This window comes from Vanessa cardui, chromosome 27 (genome assembly GCF_905220365.1).
Source record: "Vanessa cardui chromosome 27, ilVanCard2.1, whole genome shotgun sequence".
In the NCBI taxonomy this organism is placed as follows: domain Eukaryota; kingdom Metazoa; phylum Arthropoda; class Insecta; order Lepidoptera; family Nymphalidae; genus Vanessa; species Vanessa cardui.
Window position 1 is genome coordinate 7,844,881 of NC_061149.1, and position 27,864 is coordinate 7,872,744.

At 35.2% G+C, this 27,864-nt stretch overlaps 1 protein-coding gene across 1 annotated transcript in view; it reads right to left on the minus strand.

Moving 5' to 3' along the window:
* LOC124541141 overlaps positions 1 to 27,864 on the minus strand; it is an 80,249-nt gene that overhangs the window by 769 nt on the left and 51,616 nt on the right. Inside the window, exons 3-9 of the mRNA XM_047118987.1 lie at positions 18,131 to 18,226; positions 11,672 to 11,778; positions 5,969 to 6,114; positions 5,377 to 5,457; positions 3,117 to 3,266; positions 1,007 to 1,154; positions 233 to 371 (exon numbers count right to left, since the gene is read on the minus strand). Coding sequence (XP_046974943.1) covers positions 233 to 371; positions 1,007 to 1,154; positions 3,117 to 3,266; positions 5,377 to 5,457; positions 5,969 to 6,114; positions 11,672 to 11,778; positions 18,131 to 18,226 — 867 coding nt within the window. The remainder of the gene's footprint in view (positions 1 to 232; positions 372 to 1,006; positions 1,155 to 3,116; positions 3,267 to 5,376; positions 5,458 to 5,968; positions 6,115 to 11,671; positions 11,779 to 18,130; positions 18,227 to 27,864) is intronic.

Genomic DNA, 27,864 nt, shown 5'->3' on the forward strand with positions numbered 1-27,864 from the left:
TTAAATATAGATTTCTATATGTCTCATCAGCGAAAACTCATGCCTCATTTAACGCCCTCAGAAAAATTATTTTTGTACATTCCTCCCTTAGATTAATCCTCGCCATGTTTAAAAAAAAAATATTTTTCATAATATTATTCCGCTTCCGATTTAGGAAGTGCATAGTGTGTTTATTATTTTAAAATTTTAAATAGATGTACAATACAATTAAATTAAATTAGTAATGAGCTACCTTCTTCCCGATTCCCATCAGCCCAGTCCACCCGTATGATGGTGGTGAGCGACACCTCGTACACCTTGTTGGCGTCCGCACCGGTCGCTATCGCGCGCCGGCGACGCCCGTAGGCCGTGGCGCCACTTGCGCACTGCACCTGCACACAAGAGCACACACACACATAAACACGGGGGCAAATCTACTAATGCATAACGATTACGTTTCCGATTGTATTCAGATCCAACTTCGACAGAAACGCAACTGGAGTTGTGTTTGTTGAATAGGAGAATAACTAAACGCAAACCAGGCAAAACCGATTTTAACGGGACTTTCACTGGCTAATAGGTGATATAATAAGGAGTGTCATAGGCTACAACAATAACTTTTTTGTTAAACTTAGACAGGCACGAATTCGCGGGCCCGGCTTGTAATGTTTATTATTTTGATTTTTTAATCTAGAAGCATGCCGATCTTCGCGCACGTTGTACTTAAAGCGTATACAGAAAGTAATAGAGATGTTTTGAATGCCAACTTTCATGAGCTTAATTTGAGTTTATAATTCATCTCGTGTTCAGCGGTAAAGGATAACATCGTGAGAAAACTTCTCTTCTCTTCTCAAAGGGAGAGGAGGCCTTAGCAAAGCAGGGGCAAATTTACAGGCTTTCTATTATCTATACACTTAGAAGTAGGGTATTAAACTCGTAACTTTTATAATTGGTTCACTCTTAATGAAAATACAGGATTAATTACTAATTAAGGTACAATAAATGGAGAACGTCATAAGCAACTTACCCCTTGGCATTTATCGAGGCAGACGGTGACGGTGCCCTTGAACTGCACGTACGTGGTGTCCGGGAACTTGAACGCTCTGAACTTCGCCGTCAAGTTCTTGCCGTCGGTGGTGAGGAAGTTGTCGAATAAATATGGATCCACGGAACAGCTGAAATTGAAATATATGTTTATTAGTAGTCACCCGTGGCTTCGCTTGCGTTTTTCGGTGTCGGTTGTCTAAAAAGTAGCCTATGCCCTTTCTTGGATTTCAAGTTTCCTTCATACAGAATTTCATAAATCTCAGCGGTTTGGCCGAGAAAGAGCAACAGACAGACAGAGTTACTTTCACGTTTATAATATTAGAGAGAGAGTCGAGATGGCCCAGTGGTTAGAACGCGTGCATCTTAACCGATGATTGCGTGTTCAAACCCAGGCAGGCACCGCTGATTCATGTGCTTAATTTGTCTTTATAATTCATCTCGTGCTCAGCGGTGAAGGAAAACATCGTGAGGAAACCTGCATGTGTCTAATTTCATCGAAATATTATATAAAATAATAATTATTGGCTTGGAACATATTCCGCCACGCTGTTCCAATGAACAGTGTGGTGGAATATGTTCCAAGCCCTCTCCTTAATGGAAGAGGAGGCCTTAACTCAGCAGTGGGAAATTTACAGGCTGTTACTTTACTTTACTACTTTACTAAGGACAAAAGTCTGCTATCTGACAGTGAGTGATAACAACGACTTTTAAGCATTGGAACTCAAAGGATTATTAAGCATCACATGGTCAATGGATGGCCAGCTTTCGGATCTAGCGTACTATATCCCTCGTGGCAGTGGTTTCACTTATTAATTACTAAATTTGTGTAAAGTGTTTCGTTCATTATAATACAGAGGATTGTTGTTCTTAAGAAATATTTTCCGCAAATATGATTCATATATTTTTAATACTTGATGCAATACAAAATGGGTTAGTACGTAAAGAAAGCTGAAACGAAACCGGTTATCGTCTAATGGACATGTAATGTGAAGAGATGAATGTTGTTACGAGAAGGGCATTAGGTAAGACTGTGAATGACGTTAAAATAGGCGGTAATTAAAAATATTAATGGAATATGCAATATATATATATATATATATATATATATATAAATTATTGCGTCGTGCTGAGATATCTCAATCACGATAGATAAAAAATGACACTATAAGCCGACTAGAGTCCGTTCGTATAAGTAATCCTAAAATTAGTACTGTGATGCATGATTGATCCTACAGATTAAGATCAATCAATGAAAACATAAAGATTAAACAAAAACGGAGAGTATTTTATGATTACAGAGCAATGAATAAATCATAGCTCGTGTCAATATCTTATTTTAAATTTAACGAGAAATATGAAAACCAATTACAGTCACTGATGTGGCAAAGTTTGTGTTCAACAAATGTTGGTGGTAAATATGTGTCGAATATTTGGATTGAATATCGGTTGACATCCGATATCAGACATCCCTCTGCCTTTGTTTAACTTAACATTGTATGGTATGTGAGAAAGTATGAATCGTGGTTTCGTAATCGGTTTAACATTCGCTTCATCTCTTTCTCATAGATTACTGTAAAGTTAAAGATAATAAAATTCCGCAGACATTTTTAACTTTGCCGTTTCATAAATTCAAATCGTTTGTAAAAAATACATTGGTAGAAAAAGCATATTATTCGATACAAGATTTTGTGGATGATAAAAAACGTGGAGTTAATACCTGTTGACTTCCAGGCAGGGTATATTAATTTAAATAATTGTATTAACTAACATGACTGTATTTTTTTAAATGTTGAAAAAGAGTAACTACTGATTTTCTTGCCGGTTCTAGAATCTACTTTCCGAACCGGTGGTAGCTTTACTTGAAAGCCCACTTGATTAAAGTTTATTTTGATTTTGATGATTAAAGTTATTGTACTTTGGATGCTTTGGGATACCAGAACGATATGCATTGTTGTTTAGATGCGGTGAAAACGGTTGTTAGTCATCATCTAATCGATGACATCTGATCTTACGTTGACATCCCGATTATAGATGGGATCGTTATATCGGACACATGCCTAGTGGTAAAGCACTACGTAAAAAGTACTTACCCATTAAATATGATGGTTTCCTGCTGTTTCCCGGTGTCCGTGACGTGCATGTAGTTCACGAGGAGCCCATAGACGGGCATCGACCTGTTGTCCAGGAATATTTCCATGGACAGCGGAGTTCCAGGGCTCACGGAGATTTCGCCCGATACTCTGAAAAAGTACAAGTAAATTTTTGTATATTTGCGACACTTAATTTACAACAGCAACAACAGTCTGTAAATTTCCTACTGCTGGGCTAAGGCCTCCTCTCCCTTTGAGGAGAATGTTTGGAACATATTACAACACTCTCTTCCAATGCGGGTTGGTTAAATACACATTAATTACACATTTATTCAATGATTATAGGAGGGCTGATTCCATAACGTTAGCATACTGAAGCGACTACGTGACCCTCGCCGAAGAGACGGAGTACTGCTGGTTTGTTTAATGGATTTTCCGATGTACTAGGGAGCTTTGATGTCCTAGGTATCGGTAGGACATACACCTGTAATGTAAGGAAAGCGCATAACGCGTATTTCCGGTAAGATAAAAAACTGGTCATGCTACCAAGATAATCATAATTGCGATTCAATTTCGAATTATTTTTTATTTGTGTCTTCTTATCTAACTATTGAGTTTCTTGTCAGTTATTTTTGGAGAATCTACTTTCCGAACCGGGAGCTTCGCTTAATATAGTTTTACGATTACGATTCAAAAATGCTTGTAAAAGCCCACTGGAATTTTTATTTATTTATTTATTTATTTAAGATCCACCAGTGATAATTACATTAATACAATATTGGGTAAAAAGAATTACAGTGTAGCTTAGTTCTAAATGCATTATCTTTTAAGGCAGATACAGCATGCAAATATTAGGAAGTTTATTAAACATTTATTACATTATATTAAAAATGTATTAACTTATTGGTAAAAAAATATTAAAATCTCTATATATAAAAATTAGGTTACAGGTGGTTCAAAAACTTATAACGAAATGTTTTAAGTGAGTCCCTAAAAGGGTCCAAATGTTTACAACTATCATTTAGAATTTTAGACATCCTGGAAATTGGTGAGTTATTGCCCAAAACAGTTTTTCGAAAAGGTCTTGTAAGAGGATTAATTGTTTTGCGTGGATATCGAGAGGGAACATTAAATTTTATCTTACATACTAAATCTGGATTATCATAGATATTGTTAAGGCTTTTATACAAAAACATCAAATCCAACAAATCTCTTCTTTGGCTCAAGCTATGTATCTTAAAAAATGCTAGCCTTTCATTATACGAAGAGAGTTCTTTAGCCTTTCTTTGAGAAAACGCCAGATGATAGAGAAATCGCCTTTGTATCCTCTCTATTCTTAGGCAGTGTGTTGCATAATGTGGCCTCCAAATGACACTACCATACTCTAGTATACTTCTTACTAAGCTATTATATAGAATTATTTTGGTATGTACATTTCGGAATATTTTGCTGTTCCTCAGGACAAAACCCAACATCTTTGAGGCTTTGGTGACTATATTATCTATGTGTGGAATAAATGTAAGCTTCTCATCGAAAAACACACCAAGATCCCTGATTGTATTAAGGCGTTTTAGAGGGACATTAGCAATGACGTATGGGTAATAACTGGTGTTAACTTCAAGCTTATTCCGAGTGAACGATATACAAGAACATTTTTCTGTGTTGAGTACCATTCCGTTCACCTTACACCAATGATACAATCGATTTAGATCCTCCTGTAAGCGACTAGCATCTTCAAAATTTTCAATAACCTTTAGGAGTTTAAGGTCATCAGCGAACATGAAAGGTGTTGAGTGATGAAAACTTTTTGGTAGGTCGTTGATAAAAATATTAAAAAGTAAAGGACCCAGGTGTGAGCCTTGAGGAACTCCAGATGTTATGTTGAATTTTATAGATTCATATCCATTTGCAACTACATAGAAACACCTATCATAAAGATATGATTTTAACCAGTCCAATATAGATCCAGTCATGCCAAATACTGATAATTTTGTAAGGAGAACTGAAATGGGAACCAGGTCAAATGCCTTGCTAAAATCTGTATAGACTACATCAACTCTTTTTCGTTTGTCAACAGACTCGATTAGTATTTCAGTATAGTTAACTAAATTCGTGTTAGTAGATCTCCCAGATATAAAACCGTGTTGATGCTGACTAATACCACCTTTAAACTGGGCATATATATACGGATAAACTAAAGACTCAATGAATGAAGTATATTTTGATTTGTAATCCTATAATAATTAAAGTGAATACTAACTGTTTTCCATTCTGCTTGACAACTGCGCCCAGAACTGGTTCAGGCGCGCGACTCTCCATATATCGCGTGATGTTTAGAACGCTGTAAAAAGCAAGATTTTTTTTTTATAAATCAATTTTCGTGTAAATATTTTATCATGAGCTTGTGAGCCGAGTGCTTAAATGCACAAATGTCTTATTCTAACTTAGACTTTAAAAACTATAGGTTCAACTATCTCAGGCTTTTCAAAACAAGCCCCTAATGTGTCCTTCTAATGCTGACGTTAGCTCCAGCTCATTGGCAAAATGTAACAATAAAATAATAAATAAATATTGGACAACATCTTATCCCAATGTAAGTAGCTAAAGAATTTGTTTTACAGAAAATCTGAAGTAATGACGGCACATGGTGTATATTGATCAATGTTTTTATTGTATGTAGATAGAGTGGACAGGTAAGCTATTAAAGAAACAATAAATTAATTAAATACAATATAAAAATATATTGGACAACATTATATACATTACTCTGATTCCAATGTAAGTAGCCAAAGCACTTGTGTTATGGAAAATCAGAAGTAACGACGGTACCACAATAAGGGTTGGTAACTCACTCCGGTTCATTGAAGTCCAGTGGGAAGGGTTCCACAGCGCGGCGAGCGATCGCGTGCTTGCCGGTCACCACACACCGAACGGTCACCGTCTCGCGACCACCCGACGAGTCTTCTATCACGATTTTATGGTAATACGTTCGTTTTCCCTTTAAAAGACAAATATTGCATATTACAATTAAATTCAAAATTATTAATTCTGCCCCTTCCTACATAGTTTACAATCAGTTGTCTGTTCTCTTGACTGGAAGAATAAGGGCACCTATTTCAGCTTATGCGACATTTTTCTGGTCATTATGTATGTTGCTATTATGTTATACATATATATTTATTTATTGAAGTGCTTTTAATGTGTAAACAAATACATTAAAAACTGATTTCATTTGTAGTAGTTTTGTCATGTAGATGTTTCGTCAATGTGGCAGAATTTCTATTAAGGTTTCCTCACGATGTTTAACATAACCGCCGAGCACATGATGAATTATAAACACAAATTAAGCACACATATATATAGTGGTGCTTGCCTTGGTTTGAACCCGCAATCATTGGTTAAGATGCACGTGTTCTCTGGGCCATTTCGGCTTTGCAGAAGCGCTATAGGACAGGAAACCGTTACAATAACTCAGACTTTATTCATATCGAAGTAATAACTTGGAATTAACTTTTTACTAAAAATTCGTTTACCGCAATTTTAATAAAAGGTGACGATAATTCTCGTTTCGAGCGGAATAGTCCCGCTGCGATGGAGAAGACAATCCGAAATGTCCCGCTGCGTCAGAAATGCCGTGACAGTAAAAAACAGTCGACGAAGACGTGACGTTTTAAAGCAATCTTTTCGTTCGAACGAACATCGTAATAATTATCTTAAAAGGCAATGAAAATATATTTTAATATAGTATTTTAAGAGCTGATGTGCAAAAATTTAACTTGATGTTAGGGCTTTGCGCAAGCCCGCCTGGGTTGTGTTCCGGTTTGAAGGGTGAGTGAGCCAGTGTAACTACAGGCACAAGGGACATAACATCTTAGTTTCCAAGGTTGGTGGCGCATTGACGATGTAAAGAATAGTTAATATTTCTTACAGCGTCATTGTCTATGGGTGATAGTGACCACTTACCATCAGGTGACCCATATGCTCGCCCGCCAATCTATACCATAAAAAATAAAAATAGCTTATTTGTAATTTATGTTTACAATGCATCTCATGCTAAACAAGGAAGGAGAACAGGCAGGAATCCTTCATGTGTCTGACGACACCAAAAAAAAAACAACAAAAAGAAGTTGACATTCTTTCACCGGTTATTCTAAGGTCAGGGTATTTTCTTTGCCGAACATTTGGTAGTGTAATTTGACTATCAATGAGTGTAATGCTTCCACAATGAATAAAGTAATTTAAGTTTCAATTAGAGTTTTTGAGTTTGATAGCCAAATGACAACTTGTATTTGTAATTAAAATGGTGCCAAAAATAATCAGTTCTTTGGCATTTATATTCAGTAGAATAAAGCTTTGGAATCGGTAGCTTTACATTTAATGCACTCTAAAATTACGATATTTAAGTACCCAAATAAAATTAATTTTATTTTGATTTGATTTATATCGGTCACAGTAAGCATCAAAACTTTCTTCAAACAGATTATCAGCTGCTCATTTATAAGCCTCAGTCCGTTGTAGGCCTCAAAAATACCGTTACAGATCATTTGTTTGCTAAAGGTTATTATAACATTAACGACTTCATAGATAATAGCACGCGTTGGGAATGAAGCGATCGCCTCCAGGCCGTTTCGAAATGATTTAACATTTATAGTAAACAAAAAATTCTGACAAAAGAACTGGTGGTGTTTCTTTTGCTTGTTCATCTCGGGTCTGAGGTATATTCCAACTGAATTTGATTCAGAAAAAGTGGCTGAAATACGTGACAAATAAGAATATATATAAATAATAAAATTCCACAGACATTTTTAACTTTGCCATTTCATAAATTTAAATCATTTGTAAATAATACATTGGTAAAAAAGGCATTTTATTCAGCACATGATTATGCAGATGTTAAAAAATCGTGGAATGTATACTTTTTGACTTACAGGCATATTAAATACATAAATAATTGTAATTAACTAACATGACTGTATTTTTAAATTTTGAAACGCAGTTACTACTGCGTTTCTTGTCGGTTCTTCTCGGTAGAAGCTACTTTCTGAAACGCTAGTAGCTTCACTTAATATATGTAATTGTTAAATGACGATTCAAAAGTGCTTGTGCAAGTGCAAAAGTGTCTCAAATCTGGGGCTTTAGATGTTTACGCTCTCGTTAATATCTTTTAATTAACCCTCTAACTTCAAATCTGAATCAAAAATAAAAGTAATGAAATCAACTGAAACGTCAATAGCGTAAGTAGTAAGTCGAATCTATCCTGTGATTAAGTTATTATACTCCCCATTCCTTACACGAGCTAGTTATTAGCTAAATGTGAGGGGTAAATAAGAATATTAGTAATTATTTGTTAATTGCTAAAATACTTTTCAGAAGCCTACTTGAATAAAGTATATTTTGATTTTGTATTATCAAAGTAAAGTAAAATCGCAGCTGAGCATATCAAGCGACGCGCAGTACAGTACGCCGGAACAAAAAACTAGGAAGTTGATGCGAACGGATTCGCGAACAAAAACTAGTATCGCAGCTGACTCTATTAAGTATGTGAACTCTGGACGGGCCCGTTTTTGTCGCCGAGTTAATGTTGGAATAGGAAGTAAAGGAAAATGAGGGAGAAATTCGTTTCGAACGGCTAGAACCTTTCAGATTATGTGACGAGGAAGTGGTTTTTTTTATCAAAGATTTGATTGGTATTGAAAGTATTTTTTGAGTTGAGATTGCCCCACGGATTCAAACCCAACCAAGCACCATTTGTGTTTATAATTCATCTCGTGCTCGGTAGTGAAGAAAAACATCGTGAGGAAACCTGCATGTGTCTTATTTCATAGAAGTTTGCCAAATTTGTATTTCACCAACCCGCATTGGAACAGCGTGGTGGAATATATTACAAAACTGCTCCTCAAAGGGAGAGTAATAACAAGTAATAACTTGGAATTAACTTTTTACTAAAAATTCGTTTACCGCAATTTTAATAAAAGGTGACGATAATTCTCGTTTCGAGCGGAATAGTCCCGCTGCGATGGAGAAGACAATCCGAAATGTCCCGCTGCGTCAGAAATGCCGTGACAGTAAAAAACAGTCGACGAAGACGTGACGTTTTAAAGCAATCTTTTCGTTCGAACGAACATCGTAATAATTATCTTAAAAGGCAATGAAAATATATTTTAATATAGTATTTTAAGAGCTGATGTGCAAAAATTTAACTTGATGTTAGGGCTTTGCGCAAGCCCGCCTGGGTTGTGTTCCGGTTTGAAGGGTGAGTGAGCCAGTGTAACTACAGGCACAAGGGACATAACATCTTAGTTTCCAAGGTTGGTGGCGCATTGACGATGTAAAGAATAGTTAATATTTCTTACAGCGTCATTGTCTATGGGTGATAGTGACCACTTACCATCAGGTGACCCATATGCTCGCCCGCCAATCTATACCATAAAAAATAAAAATAGCTTATTTGTAATTTATGTTTACAATGCATCTCATGCTAAACAAGGAAGGAGAACAGGCAGGAATCCTTCATGTGTCTGACGACACCAAAAAAAAAACAACAAAAAGAAGTTGACATTCTTTCACCGGTTATTCTAAGGTCAGGGTATTTTCTTTGCCGAACATTTGGTAGTGTAATTTGACTATCAATGAGTGTAATGCTTCCACAATGAATAAAGTAATTTAAGTTTCAATTAGAGTTTTTGAGTTTGATAGCCAAATGACAACTTGTATTTGTAATTAAAATGGTGCCAAAAATAATCAGTTCTTTGGCATTTATATTCAGTAGAATAAAGCTTTGGAATCGGTAGCTTTACATTTAATGCACTCTAAAATTACGATATTTAAGTACCCAAATAAAATTAATTTTATTTTGATTTGATTTATATCGGTCACAGTAAGCATCAAAACTTTCTTCAAACAGATTATCAGCTGCTCATTTATAAGCCTCAGTCCGTTGTAGGCCTCAAAAATACCGTTACAGATCATTTGTTTGCTAAAGGTTATTATAACATTAACGACTTCATAGATAATAGCACGCGTTGGGAATGAAGCGATCGCCTCCAGGCCGTTTCGAAATGATTTAACATTTATAGTAAACAAAAAATTCTGACAAAAGAACTGGTGGTGTTTCTTTTGCTTGTTCTTCTCGGGTCTGAGGTATATTCCAACTGAATTTGATTCAGAAAAAGTGGCTGAAATACGTGACAAATAAGAATATATATAAATAATAAAATTCCACAGACATTTTTAACTTTGCCATTTCATAAATTTAAATCATTTGTAAATAATACATTGGTAAAAAAGGCATTTTATTCAGCACATGATTATGCAGATGTTAAAAAATCGTGGAATGTATACTTTTTGACTTACAGGCATATTAAATACATAAATAATTGTAATTAACTAACATGACTGTATTTTTAAATTTTGAAACGCAGTTACTACTGCGTTTCTTGTCGGTTCTTCTCGGTAGAAGCTACTTTCTGAAACGCTAGTAGCTTCACTTAATATATGTAATTGTTAAATGACGATTCAAAAGTGCTTGTGCAAGTGCAAAAGTGTCTCAAATCTGGGGCTTTAGATGTTTACGCTCTCGTTAATATCTTTTAATTAACCCTCTAACTTCAAATCTGAATCAAAAATAAAAGTAATGAAATCAACTGAAACGTCAATAGCGTAAGTAGTAAGTCGAATCTATCCTGTGATTAAGTTATTATACTCCCCATTCCTTACACGAGCTAGTTATTAGCTAAATGTGAGGGGTAAATAAGAATATTAGTAATTATTTGTTAATTGCTAAAATACTTTTCAGAAGCCTACTTGAATAAAGTATATTTTGATTTTGTATTATCAAAGTAAAGTAAAATCGCAGCTGAGCATATCAAGCGACGCGCAGTACAGTACGCCGGAACAAAAAACTAGGAAGTTGATGCGAACGGATTCGCGAACAAAAACTAGTATCGCAGCTGACTCTATTAAGTATGTGAACTCTGGACGGGCCCGTTTTTGTCGCCGAGTTAATGTTGGAATAGGAAGTAAAGGAAAATGAGGGAGAAATTCGTTTCGAACGGCTAGAACCTTTCAGATTATGTGACGAGGAAGTGGTTTTTTTTATCAAAGATTTGATTGGTATTGAAAGTATTTTTTGAGTTGAGATTGCCCCACGGATTCAAACCCAACCAAGCACCATTTGTGTTTATAATTCATCTCGTGCTCGGTAGTGAAGAAAAACATCGTGAGGAAACCTGCATGTGTCTTATTTCATAGAAGTTTGCCAAATTTGTATTTCACCAACCCGCATTGGAACAGCGTGGTGGAATATATTACAAAACTGCTCCTCAAAGGGAGAGGAGGCCTTAGCCCAGCAATGGGAAATTTACAGGTCGTTGTAGTTGTTGTTGAAAATATTTTATGTGTATCATAGTGGCAATTATCAAGCTGTCTATGTATGTGTTATGTATGTGTGATTTATTATTAAAAAAAATATTACTTATTTATTTTAGCACATGATTTTAAGTTTGCAATACCTGCCTTGAGGAGCTCTTTCTATTTAGTTAAAACAGATTACTTACTGTCTTTGTGTTAAGGACTCTCGTGACGGCGCACTTCTGGTAGTCCAGGAGGTCCAAGACGAAGGTTAAGGCGTTCCCTTCGTACGTGGGCTCGCAGGGCGTGTATTCTGTAACAATACAAGTATTATTATTATTACATCCTGAATAATGTATCTAGATCTGGTATAGCCCAGTGACAAGAAAATAAGAAAATCATGGTTTTTTAAATATACTTCTGTAATTCGAATTGAAATAATAATATTTAGTACGGTTTAGATTTTCAAATACGTTTTCTTAATTGGAATAACATTTGTTAGTATCATTATTGATTCGGTTATCGACACCGTATAGTGGGATTTCCGTCACTTCCTTTCGTGGCGTGGTGCGGCGAGCTGGTACTGCCTGGCACGTGAAAAACAAAAAGGCGGTTGATTTTGAATGGGCAGGGGAGAAGAAAACTAGATTCGGTGTTGAGTGGTAAAAGGATATAATTAATATAATAGAAATGACAGTGACAATCCTTAAAAGTAAAGGAGGCTAATCCACAAACATGGACCCACAGAAAGTTGACATTAATTCAGTAAATATATAATTTCGAAGACCTATTTAATTACGTTACGTCTTTATATGTAATACGGTAGTTTTTTTATATTATCCGGGTAGGCATGTGACTCCACTACACCTGATGGCAAGTTGAAATGGAGTCCAAACGCGATGACGACGAGTACGCACAGAAAGAATGAGCTGCACTAGACACCCTCGCCATGCCGGCCTGCAAGATGCCTCTTGACTCCTCGTTTGAAGGCACCCAGGTTATAACAGGAGTTAAAATGTATAGTTTAAATAATTGGTAATTCAGATTAAGATTATTTCTTGGTGGTAGGGCTTTGTGCAAGCCCGTCTGGGTTGGCACCACCCACTCATCAGTTATTCTACCGCCTAATAACAGTACTTAGTATTGTTGTGTTCCGGTTTGAAGGATGAGTGAGCCAGTATAACTACAGGCACAAGGGACGTAACATCTTAGTTCCCAAGGTTGGTGGCACATTGACGATGTAAAGAATAGTTAATATTTCTCACGGCGTCATTGTCTATGGATGATGGAGACCACTTACCATCAGGTGGCCCATATGCTCGTCCGCCAACCTATACCATAAAAAAAGCCGAAGATGAGCTTGCTCACAGCTTCCACAGAACTCTTGAAAATGTCCGAAAACCAAATTAAATAGACACGAATAAGCCGCATACACAATGCGTATTGTATATCGGGTATCAATAGAATTGCCACTTCGATGGGAGATATCTCTCCGCTTTAGTATCTGTGGAACGGAGATGACTCGAGATAAGTTCCGCCCACTTAGGACACTTATTTTAGGAGCTACGCGCTGATCGACACTTGAATAGGCGCGACGTAACGCATGTATCACACATTCAGATAATTTATTTGATTCAGCAATGGTTCGGTTGTTGCTTGGAATCTGTTTTGTTTCCTAATAGTATTTACTATTAATAGTTGTTAGGTTCTTTAAATTTTTACAAGTGTGAAAATATATTTCCATGTAAAATTAAAGTATCTACAGCAGTTTTTACCTGATTTGAAAAAACTACGAAAATCACTTTTTATGGTTGGTGTTATACCAACTTTCTTTTATTTGTTATTTGTGGTTCTTTGTTTATGAATTGTTTTTTATAGTTTCAGGATTGACATATGCTATATAGTATGTTAATATGTCGTACTTTACTTGATTTTATACCTTACTTACTTAAATGTAGTCGCAATAGTTGTCGGTCTAGACGCTTTTGAAGTGTACACTCCCAAAGGAACAAAAGATACCCAAAAACTTACTGTCATTTACAGAAAGCAATTCGAACGACATTAGAAAATATGCATATGTAGATATTAAAAAGAGTGTTAAAGAATACAATACGTGCTGTACGATGTATTAGCAAAGTGTGATTTAAAAAAACTTGGAAAAAAAGCGTGCGAAGTCGCGCAGGCCAGCTAGAGTAGTTATAAAATCGCTCCGTGTTGGACTGATTGTTTTATAATATCACAAGCTTAAAAAATACAAGAAATCTTTAATAGTGTCTGCGACGAGTCTGCGCATAATCTATATATAATGTATGTTAGTATGTCTGTTTGAGATAATAGAGTTGGCATATATATATGTGTTTTTTATTTCTTTTTGTGGTACCGTCTGGCGCCATTAGATGACGCCGATGTAATTCAATATTCAGCGAAAGTCGTATTACTTAATGTGACTTAAATGTGTGTTAATGTTGCTAAACCATGCATCGTTAAAACGCGAAATAGATGCCGAGATGGCCCAGTGGTTGGAACTCGTGTATCTTAAGCGACAGTTGCTGATTCTAATCCGGATAAATCAATGAAATATTCAAGTCTAAATCAATAACGACATTTTTAAAATTCACCTGTTCGGCTGTGCACGAAAACATTGTCAGGAAACCTTCATGTGGATAATTTCAATGAAATTCTGTTACACCTGAGCAACCCGCATTGGAGCAGCGTAGTGGATTGAGCTTCAAACCTTCTACTCAAGAGGAAGCCTTAGTCCAGCAGTGGGAAATTTAGAAGCTATTATATTTACTTAGTACCACAGAAAATAAGTATAAATATATAGCTCTCCTTTTCTGGCTCTCTACGATATATCTTTCCTCTCTTTCACGTAACAAAAATGAGCTTAAACATTATACGTCCACATAACTCTTAATTATTTACTTAAATTAGTGATTATATTATCTTAACGTCATCTAGGAATTAATTTTTAAAAATTATGTCGTGTTGGTAGATTTTTATTTCATAATTACTGGGCATATGACCTAATTCCACCTGATAGTGAAATCCATACGCGAAGAAGCATATACAGTCAGGAATAATGAACTGCACTAGCCGCCCTCGCTATGCCAGTAATGTTCACGCCCCGTTTGAAGGTACTCATGTCATTAAAAACCACCATTTTTGGAGGTTCGACGACATAGAAATGTGTTGCCAAAATTCCCTGTGTACTTTTGACTTGATTTCACAGACGGTGATCGATCTTGTAACAATAACAACAAAAACAACATCAGCTTGTAAATTTCCCACTGCTGGGATAAGGCCTCTTCTCCCTTTGAGGAGAAGGTTCGAGACATATCCCACCACGCTGTTCGAATGCGGGTTCGCGGAATTCACATGGGGCAGAATTTATTTCAAATTAGATACTTGCAGGTTTTCATCTGACGATGAATTATAAACACAAATAAAGCACATGAATATTCAGTGGTGTTGCCTTTATTTGAACCCACGATCATCGGATAAGATGCACGTGTCCTAACCACTGGGCCATCTCGGCTCTTGATCGATCGATCTTGCAATCAGGGTTAAATATTGTAAAAATTTAAGTTTACGTCATGAGAAAACATATCGAAGGATTTTAAGAAATCATTAAAGCACCGTCCGTGGGAAAAGATCAGCGATTAATGAAAAAACAATGGTTTTCATTTATGGGGAAAGACACGCATTATGTTAGCGCAGTGCCATAACTGATTTATAGTAAAAACTGCTCATGTGACGCGGTCACATCTACGACTGGTATTTTATTTTATCTTCAGATCGCCGATGCGACACCAACCTTGGGAGTTAATATGTCATGTCTCTTGTGCCTGTAGTTACACTGGCTAACTCACCCTTTAAACCCAAAAAACAACAATTATAAGTAGCTAGTGGTAGAATATCTGATGAGGAGGATTAATAATAAATAATGCCAAAGCAAAAGGAAGAAGGTACAGTCGGGGTAAGAAAAGGTTCGTCACCTTAAGATCTAATTTCGTGTGCTCAGTATGAGCGATAATCTCATTCTCAACCGATAAAGCTACCGATTGAAAATGACATATGGCGTCGCAGTGTCATTATGTCAATCACGTCATGCAAAGAAGTACTATAAGTTTAATTTTATATGCAGCTGTCTATTTAGTGCTTAGTTTCAAAAGGTACTATGAGTTTACGACATGACAAATGAATGAATTCGTAAATTGGCGAAGGTTTTCTTACTCTGACTGTAACTTGTGGCTGACATAACTCTGTACGGCATAAGTTCCAAAATTAAATAAGATAAATAAGTAAATTACTTAAATAATTCATAATTAAGAACGTCCTAAATATACATATAGTAAAGTAAAGTAACAGCCTGTAAATTTCCCACTGCTGAGATAAGGCCTTCTCTTCCATTAAGGAGAGTGCTTGGAACATATTCCACCACGCTGTTCCAATGCGGCTTGGTGGAATGCACATATGGCAGAATTTCGATGAAATTAGACACATGCATGTTTCCTCACGATGTTTTCCTTCACCGCCGAGCACGAGATGAATTATAACACAAATTAAGCACATATATAAAGTGGTGCTTGCCTGGATTTGATCCCGCAATCATCGGTTAAGATGCACGCGTTCTAACCACTGGGCCATCTCAGCTCACATACATATAGGTCTTCAACTTAAGTCGTTTCGATTTACGTCATTTTAAGTTACGTCGAACAATGTTTTGACAGTATTCCCCGAGCATACGTCAATTGTTTCGATTTCTGGCGCAGGAGAATTCACATGTAGCGAGATCTATGTCGAATATCAAGGATCTAATATATCTCGACTTACGTCGTTTCAATTTACGTTATTAAGCTGTTGTCTCTTAAGACTGCCTGTATAACAGATTCGTTTGATCGTCAAAATAATTTCAAGTCGTCAAGGGAATTCTATTCTAAACTAATTATATGGATAAATAGCGATTCGAACCCCAACACGACGACCTCTGTGGTTGAGTAGTGTGTACACCAGTTTTCATGGGTGCGCCACTCCGAGGCCCCGGGCTCGATTCCCGGCCGACTCGATGTAAAAAATGTTCGATAGTTTTCTATGTTATCTTGGGTCTGGACGTTTGTGGTACCGTTGTTACTTATGATTTCACATAACACAAATACGTCATCTACCTACTTTGGAAACAGTGTAATGTATGTGATGTTTTTAAAAAAAAATCAAGGCCAATACAAAACCTTTAGTAATGACACATGTAAAAGGTACTTTACAACCAGTATGTGAAGTTCACCGCGCGGGATGATTTTAGCGCAGATCTAGCCGCGACATTATCCCATAGATATTAAGTACAAATATGGTGCAATCTATTGTGTAACATAACACTACATGTCTCGGTTTCCCTTCGATAGATTTCTAGTTCTTTGTTTATCGACTAATACGGAACAAACGGATGTATCTACTTGAAGTTAAACCAGATGCTTTTTATGACCTGTATATATGTATTATGTATGTCTTAAGGCTCTATTGAATGTCTGTCAGACAGTGTGTCTGCATGTTTTGATTTTTTAAATTTGTTTGGAAGTTGGCAATTGGCCTTTGGACGTTGGAGGTTGGCTGTGTTTCGTAATGCACGTAACAGTTTAGCTTTTATCACTGTACCTATTCGCGTCAGAGTACCAGCTCATTGGATCATGAAAGAGTTATTATTAGGTTTGGTAGATGATGGATACTGTCAGAAGAGGCTATTCATGGTACCTCTTAAACTATCATTGGCTGCGTACAACTACTTCACGTAGTCCATCAAACAGCCTTCATTATATATCCAAAAATAACATCACATAGTAAAGCTTGCATGTGATCCAAAAGATGTTATCAAAACCGACGCCGCCATTTTTTCTAATAGTTTAGTAGATTTGATAACACGTAAACTAGTTTCGTATAAAAGACGATTTCAATCTTACTCTCCCACGAACACAATTCAGTGGCAATTATGAAAACGTGTGAAAAAGTTCACTTTCCTTATAGTTTACAAGTTACGACCCACGGTGAAGGAGCAGTAAGTTTTAACGTGTGAACCCACAAATAGCAGCTAGCAGACATCTGGTTCAGGAAGATTTCTTTTCAGGAAGAGATCCTTTTATGATAAAGGTAGGTGGACCTTAGGTCTGTGCCTCCAGTAAGCCCTACCACTAAGTGGTTACGTTCTGCCAGCATCAATGAACTTAATGTCTTGAATTTCGGTTTATGATTCATCTCCTGTTGACGATGAGTAATTATATCATAGGAGCTGCTTGGTGTAATAAGATCCAAGCTTCTACGTAAAAGAGGAAACTTCAGCCCAGCAGTTGGCTATGTATGTGAGTCTTTTAGGTAAACAATATAATATTGTTAGGAAATAGGACTGACAAGTAGCAACACCAGCCTATAAAACGGAACGTCAAACGAATGTCGGAAATATTTGCACGTCAGTCGTCGGAGGGCTCACACTATTCGGCTTTGTCAAACTTATGATTATTTTTGAGAAATTGATTGTATTACTGATTTAGTTACGGTTCAAGTATTCGTAGCTGATATTAATTTTTTTTTTATAAAGAAAATCACTTCTGATTCCTAAAAATATGGTTACTATTCAAAATGGTAACTCGTAAATGTGTAGAATTAATCAAGCTCACCTTTCAACTGGTCGAGGTAGGAAACCTTCCTGTCTCCATCCATAGGAACGATCACCCGCATGTATTCCGGCGTGCATTCGATCTGAGCTTCAGATCCTGAAACAAATGAACATTTAAAGTCAAAATCAAACGTCAAAACATTCATTCAATATAGAAGCATCACAAATAGTTCATCAGTTCTGAAACACCGCAAGAATCGGTGAAAGAAATTAAGCGGAACTCTTTTTCCTACTAATATTATAAATAGAAAAGTTTGTGGGATGGATGTATGCATGTTTGTTACTCTTTCGCGAAAAAATTACCGAACGGATTGGGATGAAATTTTACATTAATATAAGTTATACATCAGAATAAGACATAGGTTATAATTTAGAATGATTTTTATGTGATTCGGTCAAATATCAAGTACCCGTGCGAAACCGGGGCCGGTCGCTAGTTTTAAAAAAATTAAATGAAGTCGTGGTATTTAAAGAAACCATATATCATACAGATTTGCATTTATTCGAATACATTTTTCTTCATCTTTTTACTAATAGCACTATAACTGGTTAATAGCTACAAATAAAAAACAAAATCGTTTAACAAACAGTAGATAAGAGACCGTATCATTCTGTCTCTTTCTATTTATATACAGAAGATATTTACCACATATCATCTCGAGTTTCACACGTTTAATTTGTACAATCCGTGATATTATATTTCGTACTAGCTGTGCCCGCGACCTTGTATGCGTTTGAATTTTACAAAAAAAAAAAATTGAATGGAACCTAAGTTACTCCTTATTATATCAGTTATCTGCCAGTGAAAGTCCTGTCAATATCGGTTCAGCCGTTCCAGAGATTAGCTGGACCAAACAGAGTGACAGACAGACCCACAAAAATTCTAAAGAATGTTATTTTGGTATATATACCGTGTATACATATGTCCATACATAACCAAACTCTTATTTATATATTTGTATGTTTATAAAATTTTCATTACCCAATTTCCATCGTCATCATCATATAGGACGTTTATGATTAAAATAGATATAATTTCTCATACACAAAATCGTAAACACTGATTACCACATTTCTGAGTAGGAATTAATAATTTCCATACAAAATTTCATCCTGCATTTTACCCCCTTACGACATAATTTCATCCTGGTATACTGAACGAGTTAGACAGTGCGTTTTCCGTTAACAATTTTAAAATTTAATAAAGCACATTAGCAGTATCCTTGGCGAGGCTATTTAGAATTCAATATGCCGGAAAGAAATAATATTAAAATGTTTATATTAACTCGGGTTTTCTATTATTTAAAACGATTACCTTATCCACAGATAACAAGATGTGCATGATGTCACTCGCTGCAAAGGTCAGACATACTTGTTTCTTGTTTAAATATTACGGATTTAATGTTAAAATTATTTAATGTTTACACTATGAATAATGTGAGGTTGAAATTAATCAATTTTATGTGAAATATATTATGTGATTTCGGAGAAAGACTTGTATGTGTATATACTATATTTAACATACATAAACTTCCTGTAAATTTCCCACAACTGGGTTAGAGCCTCCTCTCCCTTTGAGGAGAAGGTCCGGAACAATTTTGTATTCTACCAAACCGCTTGGAATAGCGTGGTGGAAGATGTTCTCCTCCTCCAAAGGCTTTTGCCCAGATGTCGGAAAGTCAAAGGCTGCTGTTGATATTTTTTGTTAACTTTATATTACTTGGAGTTGAAACATTCGTAGCTTAAGTTAGCCAGCTAAGATCCCCCATAAAAACATGTTACCATAAGCACATGGTAAAATAAGTGCTTGACTGTTTTGAATCCGATATGTTCAAGCAAATTTATGTGTAATAGCTACTGGTCTATATCCAACATAATTTTTGTGTGAATTTAATTAATTTTCCAAACGGATTGATTTCGATTAAAATATATTGTGTGGGAAAGTAAATAAAGTCGGGGCAAGCAACTAGTTGATTGTTTCAAAGATTATTTAAAAAAAATACGACGACACAATTTAAAACGTACAAACATACGATGATTGCTATAAGACTTTTTTTATATAATTTCACTATAATTACATACTAAGGTCGTAAGTCCGAGGTAGCAGGTTCGATGCCCGTTCCGCTCCGCCGCGGTAAATAGCGTGTGAAATAGTCTTTATTTCGGAACGCAGTGGTAGCTTTATTATTGTATTTTTTTTATAACTTTTAGTGTTTTATGATATTTTAATAGTATGCTGTTTCAACGTACGAGTAAAATTAAGATTTTGATCCAAAATATAGTCAATATTTATGAGCGGTGGTGACCACTCGCCATCAGGTGACTTGAGCTATTAAACTATTCCAAGCAGTTTAGTAGAATGAGACTGACGAAAAGGGGTAACCGCGATTTACGCGTTTGAATTTAACAAAAAAGCTATTGTTGTAGCCTAAGTTACTCCTTATTAGATCAACTATCTGCCAGTGAAAAACGCTTCAAAATCGGTCCAGCCGTTCCTGAGATTAGCCGGAACAAACAGACGATTGAGAAAAATTGTGGAAAATGTGATTCGGTATATGTACCGTGTATACGAACATATGCATTAGACAGATTAAGTAAGAAATTATGAAATAATTAGATAATTATAAAATCTATATTATTTATTGTATGTTTAAGTTAATTATTACATTTAAATTATTTTTAAATTGTATTGATACTAGATATTCAATAAGAGGGTACTTTGACTTTGCTGTTCATTATTGTGAGTCACGTGATTTGTAGTGAGGGAAGCTCCTAATACCGGGACTCTTTTTCCTGGACCGGCGAAGTGTTGACAACTAAGGTACGATATAAATTTGTGTTAAATTAAAATTGTTATTGCTTGTTAAATTATTGAAAAAAATATGTGAATTGTTTATTGTATCAAGATACAAAATTAGTTTTGAGATAATTAGTTTGGTTGTAAATATTAAATAAAATTATATTAGATTTCTACAGATACTATAATGGTTGAATACATTATGTATACATATATATAAATGTAATTAACTAATATGATTGTATTTTTAAATGTTGAAAAGAGTAACTACTGAGTTTCTTGCCGGTTCTTCTCGGTAAAATCTACTTTTCCGAACTTAAAATAGTTGTTAAATGACGATTCAAAGTGCTTGTATAAAGTATATTATTGATTTTGAAATATATTTTCTTATTCATATCATCTTTTATTACCTTAATCTTAAAATATTACGAAATTATGATACACAGATGTTATTTTTCAATTATCCTAATATAATATACTAACAATAATATAAATATCTAACACATTCAGGAAAAAAAACCAGTTATTTTAATATTTCGAACAGACACTCCATTTTTATTATATGTATAGATAATACGATATGGTTATCTATAAATGACAACGTATTAAAGTTTTTAATTATAGCTTTATACGATTAAAGTACCGCTACGGACTGCGAGCGCGTTGTATTATTTCATTCAATCGATCGTAGCAAGCTTTGACGATGAACAGCAATGACTTAATTAAAATCTTTGAAGAAAGTATATTTTTGATTTCGATTTGAGTTTGTTTCTTGTGTTTCGTGTAATGTGTAAAATAGTTATGACCATATCCATATACCACCAGAGTGTACCAATAGGATATACATAGAGGATTGATAATCACCATGCACTTTCATATTCAGTTGTTGGTAGAGCTTTATGCAAGCCAGTCTGAGTAAAGTAAATGTAAATTTCCCACTGCTCGGATAAGGCCTCCTCTTCCATTCAAGAGATGGTTTGGAACATATTCCACGACGCTGTTCCAATGCGGGTTGGTGGAATGCACATGTGGCAGAATTTCGATGAAGTTAGACACATGCAGTTTCCTCACGATGATTGCCTTCACCGCCGAGCACGAGATGAGTTACAACACAAATGAAGCACCCGAACCCACAATCATCGGTCAAGATGCACGCGTTATAACCAGTGGGCCATCTGAGCTCATTCATTACAGATGATACATCTAGTCTTGTAGTAATTAAATTCATAGTACACAATCATAACAATAAACCAAGACAAGTATATCAACTTCAAGTCGCCGAGATACGTTACAACTGTTTCATTTTTATTATAAGTTATAAAAAACATAACACATCCTGTCAGGATGTTCACCGTCATTATACGGAGACTCATTTAAATCCATTCAGTGTCTTTTTAATTCGTTCACAGACCGACTTTTATTTAACCGACTTCCAAAAGGAGGAGGTTATCAATTCGTCTGTATTTTTTTTTTTTTTTTTTTTTTTTTTTTTTATGTTTGTTACCTCATAACTTTTCACTGGGTGGACCGATTTTAATAAAATTTTTTTTGTTTGAAAGGTAGTGCTTCCCGTGGGGTCCCATTTTTTTATTTTTTTTTCCGATGATGGTATCCATGTGAAAACGACATAAGTCTTAAATTTGCATTATGTATATGCGCGACAAATCGGTGAATAACTGAAAATCACGTTAACCAATTTTGATAATTCTTTTTTATTATAAAATATATACTTCAAGGGTAATTTGGTGAAAGTTTGGTAAGGTTCTGAGCACAGGATCCATGACAAAGTAACGGAAAGGAAGGGAACGGAACGATTCTGAGGAGCACGTTAGCGATACTCAGTCGAATCTTTTATTTATAGGTTATTTGGATATTTGAGTCACCTTCCGTAATGTGGTTATGTTTATGTAATTATCATAGTCGAATATTATAATCAACTAGCTACCCACCCCGGCTTCGCACGGGTGCAATACTGATACTAAATATACTACAGAATTTGTTTATTTACGACATCACATCGCAAACTTCTAAAATTATCAGTGTTTCTTTACTATATTGCTCATGTATTATATACACAAACCTTCCCCTTGAATCAAACTATCTTTTAAAAAAAACCGCATCAAAATCCGTTGCGTAGATTTAAAGATATAGGGACAGAGAAAGCGACTTTGTTTAATACTATGTATTGACGGAACTCCTAAACGGCTTACAGTTAGGGTGCGATGTGGGGCAGAATTTCTTACTGTCTTTAATCAAATTTTGTGTATATGATGTGATGTTATATGATGTACGACATAGCATACGAATAGCTCTTTTGCAAAGTTTTTTTACTGAGGTCGATTACAGCTCATTCGAGGGTGGTACGTTGTAGTTTATGCCGCATGACGTATTAAAGCCGCATTTTCGAAAATCTATTTTTGCTTTATTCGCAAGTTTCCTTTGAAATTGTCCTCGAAGTAGTTTCTGACTCATATAAACGGAACGCTTAATCTATCCATATTAAAAAAAATTAGTTAGTCAACATCAGCTTCACTTAAAATCAAAAAATAAATAAAAATTTTAACAAAAAGAAAAACCGACTTCAAACAAAACACTATTTTAAAACAAATGAATATGCACGAAAAAGTAATAAAAATAATTGCGTATTCAACATATTTTTTAGAGTCTTCCTAAGTAAAATGAAATGAAAAATATTAGACTACTTAAAAGTCGATTCACGATTATATCATGTAGTTATAATTATTGTTATAATTGGAGTCGGTGTCAGCCAATAAAACCCTACAGTATATCTATCAAAAAACAACACGAGAATACTTTAACAAATATGTTTTTTACAAATTACCTTGTACACAATAATATACTGGATCAATCAAGGGGCTCGTATCGCTTCTTTCTTTTGATTGTTGGGGCAAGGGCACCGTGGCTGACACCGGCTCCAAATATACCAATAACTATAACTAAATGATATAATCGTTAATCGACTTTTAAGTAGTCTAATATTTTTCATTTCATTTTACTTAGGAAGACTCTAAAAAATATGTTGAATACGCAATTATTTTTATTACTTTTTCGTGCATATTCATTTGTTTTAAAATAGTGTTTTGTTTGAAGTCGGTTTTTCTTTTTGTTAAAATTTTTATTTATATATATTTGTGTCTTGTGTTAATAGGCTTCGAATGCGTGATACAAAAATAAAAAAATACAAAATAAAAATAAACTTAATTGAAGTGGGCTTTCACAAGCATTTTTGAATCGTCATTTAACAATTAGGTAAGGCTACCACCGGTTCGGGAAGTAGATTCTACCGAGAAGAACCGCTAAGAAACTCAGTAGTTACTTTTTTTCAACATTTAAAAAAATACAGTCATGTCAGTTAGTACAATTATTAAATAATATATCCTGCCTGGAAGTCAACAGGTATTCATTCCACGATTTTTATCATCTACAAAATCTTGTATCGAATAATATGCGTTTTTTACAAATGTATTTTTTGTAAACGATTTGAATTTACGAAACGGCAAAGTTAAAAATGTCTGCGGAATTTTATTATGGAAACGGATACCTTGCCCCAAGAAGGATTTATTGACTTATACAATATACACTATTACAATATACGGACTACATTTTTATTAAATATAATCAATATGTATGTTATTCAAGTAGGTTTTTACGAGCACTTAAAAGCGTCACGTAAAGCGGCCCGTCCCGGCTTCGCATGGGTGCAATACCGATACTAAACATACTACAGAATTTATTTATAGATGACATCACATTAGAAACTTCTAAAATGATCGGTGTTTCTTTAATATATAGTTCTTGTATATTATACCAAAATCATCCTCTCGAATCACTCTATCTAGTAAAAAAACGAATCAAAATGAGTTGCGTAATTTTATAGATCTAACCATACATAGAGACTGAGAGCAGTAAGCGACTTTGTTTTATACCTTGTCATGATAATTATAGTGACGAGGAGAGGATCATTTGGAATGTAGATTCTACCAAAAAGCTCCAGCAAGAAACTTAGTGACTAAATATTTCCAGCATTTGAAACCCAAAGTTATTTTAGTAAAATGCATTTATATATCCTGCCTGTAACTCGTGTATTCGCTCCACATTTTTTATCATCTATTAATCTTGTATTCAATGTAATGCGTAATTTATTAATATTTTTTTAACTATAGATTTGAATTTATGAATGGGCAAAATTCAAAATATCAATATTTAATTATGGAATTGGATCCACAAAGAGGATTTATTGACTTTGCGGAGTCGGAAACTTGGCTTTTAAAGCTTTTCCACGTCTCGTGTGCATACATTCTAGAGTGGACACGCGGTCTCCTCTCTAGAACACGTTTTCTCCAACGATTAGCGGTTCTACGTAGAAGTAGTGACGATATACGCAAGACGGCAGGCAGGAGCTGGATGCGAGTAGCCGGAGAAAGACCACAGTGGCATGCGCTTGGAGAGGCCTATGTCCAGCAGTGGACGGGTCCGGGCTGATGATGTTGATGAGTATTAATATAGATCTACAAAGGATGCATATATACGAGTACATAACAACGTACAATAATGTTTATCATATGAATGTTCTTCGTTTACAACCCACACTGAGCGTATTCAATATTGACGAAACAGTATTTAAACAAAAACAAATGTTCCATATTTATACTCAATAAATTAAAACGATAATTACAAAAACATGTACACAAATCATAGTTGTTTAAAACAATTTGAAATTGCATATGTATGCCGAATTTTTAATTATTATAATAGTTTGTAAACAACCATCCTGTATACGTTCGTTATCTCTCAAGATCAGATAAGTCAGTGTACGGAACGAGATGTTATCAGAGCACCGCTCTGTTACCAACAAAGCTCTGAGCACCACGCCGGCAGGAGTGTGATTTATATTAATTGTCTCGCTCGACCACGTACGCTTAGCTGGTAATGAAGCTTTATTAATAACATTAATTGAAAAGAGTGACCAGTCGTTGGATCACGTTAATCTTAAGAAAGATTGCGTGTTCAAATCCGGTGAAGTATCTGTAATTTTTTTTATGGTATAGCTTGGCGGACGAGCATATGGGCCACCTGATGGTAAGTGATCACCATCACCCATAGACAATGACGCTGTAAATATTAACTATTCCTTACATCGTCAATGTGCCACCAACCTTGGGAACTAAGATGTCATGTCCCTTGTGCCTGTAGTTAAACTGACTCACTCACCCTTCAAACTGGAACACAACAATACTGAGTACTGTTATTTGGTGGTAAAATAACTGATGAGTGGGTGGTACCTACCCAGACGGGCTTGCACAAAGCCCTACCACCAAGTAAATATGTGTAATATATTTATATTATAATTAACTATGTAGTAATCGCTCGTGGCTTCGTTCGTCTTTTAGGCTGTTGGTAGTCATGTCATGTTGGTAGTATACTATCAAAAAACAATACGAGAATACTTTAAGAAATGTTTCTTACAAATTACCTTTTATACGATATTATACTGGGTCAATCAAGAGGCTCGTATCGCTTCTTTCTTTTGGTTGTTGAAGCGTGTGCCTGTGGCTGACACCGGCTCCAAATATAGCAATAATTATAACTACATTATATGATCGTAAATCGACTTTTAAGTAGTCTAATATTTTTCATTTCATTTTACCTAGGAAGACTCTCAAAAATGTGTTGAATATGCAATTATTTTTATCACTTTTTAGTGCATTTTAATTTATTTTAAAATACTGTTTTGTTTGAAGTCGGTTTTTCTTTTTGTTAAAATTTTATTTATTAGAGTCTTCCTAAGTTAAATGAAATGAAAAATATTAGACTACTTAAATGTCGATTTACGATTATATAATATAGTTTTAGTTATTGCTATATTTGGAGCCGGTGTCAGCCACGGTGCCCTTGCCCCAACAATCAAAAGAAAGAAGCGATACGAGCCCCTTGATTGATCCAGTATATTATTGTGTAAAAGGTAATTTGTAAAAAACATATTCGTAGGGGTATGTAGGGTTTTATTGGCTGACACCGACTCCAAATATAACAATGGAATCGTGTCACCTGCTTAGGAGTTCTACACACACATAAATATTTATATAATATTATAATATGTTGTTATTAAACTTTTATTTTTTAAATTTATTTTAGAGGCTTATATTTATTTATTTTGTTAAACCTTTAAACCTATGTTTGTTCTTGCTTAAGTTTTTAATATTATTTAAGAGTGTATTGCTTTTTATTTAAGTGGTGTATCACACTGCACTGGTCCGTGTACTTTCATTACACAAGTGTTATTGTGAATATGCCGATGGTGCTTCAAATAAATAAATAAATAAACTTAAATAAACTTAATACATGTAGACATATGGACGAGAAAATAGGCCACCTGATGGTAAGTGGTAAGCACCGCCTAAAGACAATGGTATTGAAAAAATATGTATTAACCATTCCTTAGATCGTCAATGCGCCATCATCCTTGGGAACTACTTACTTGGTGGTAGGGCTTCATGCAAGCCCGTCTGGTACCACCCACTTATCAGTTATTCTACCGCAAATAACAGTAGATACTCAGTATTGTTGTGATCCGGTTTGAAGGGTGAGTGAGCCAGTGTAACTACAGGCACAAGCGACATAACATCTTATTTCCCAAGGTTGGTGGCACATTGACGATGTAAGGAATTGTTATATTTCTTACAGCGTCATTGTCTATGGGTGATGGTTACCATTAGGTGGCCCATATGCTCGTCCGCGAAAGTATATCATAAAAACAAATAAACTAAGATGTTATGTCCCTTTACTTGATAACTTTTGGCGGTAGAATATCTGATAAGCAGATGGTACCTTCCCAATCGGGCACAAAGCCCTACCAAGTACATATAAAAACACTAAAACTATAACTCTCGTGCTTCGTCGGGATATAAACAAAACAA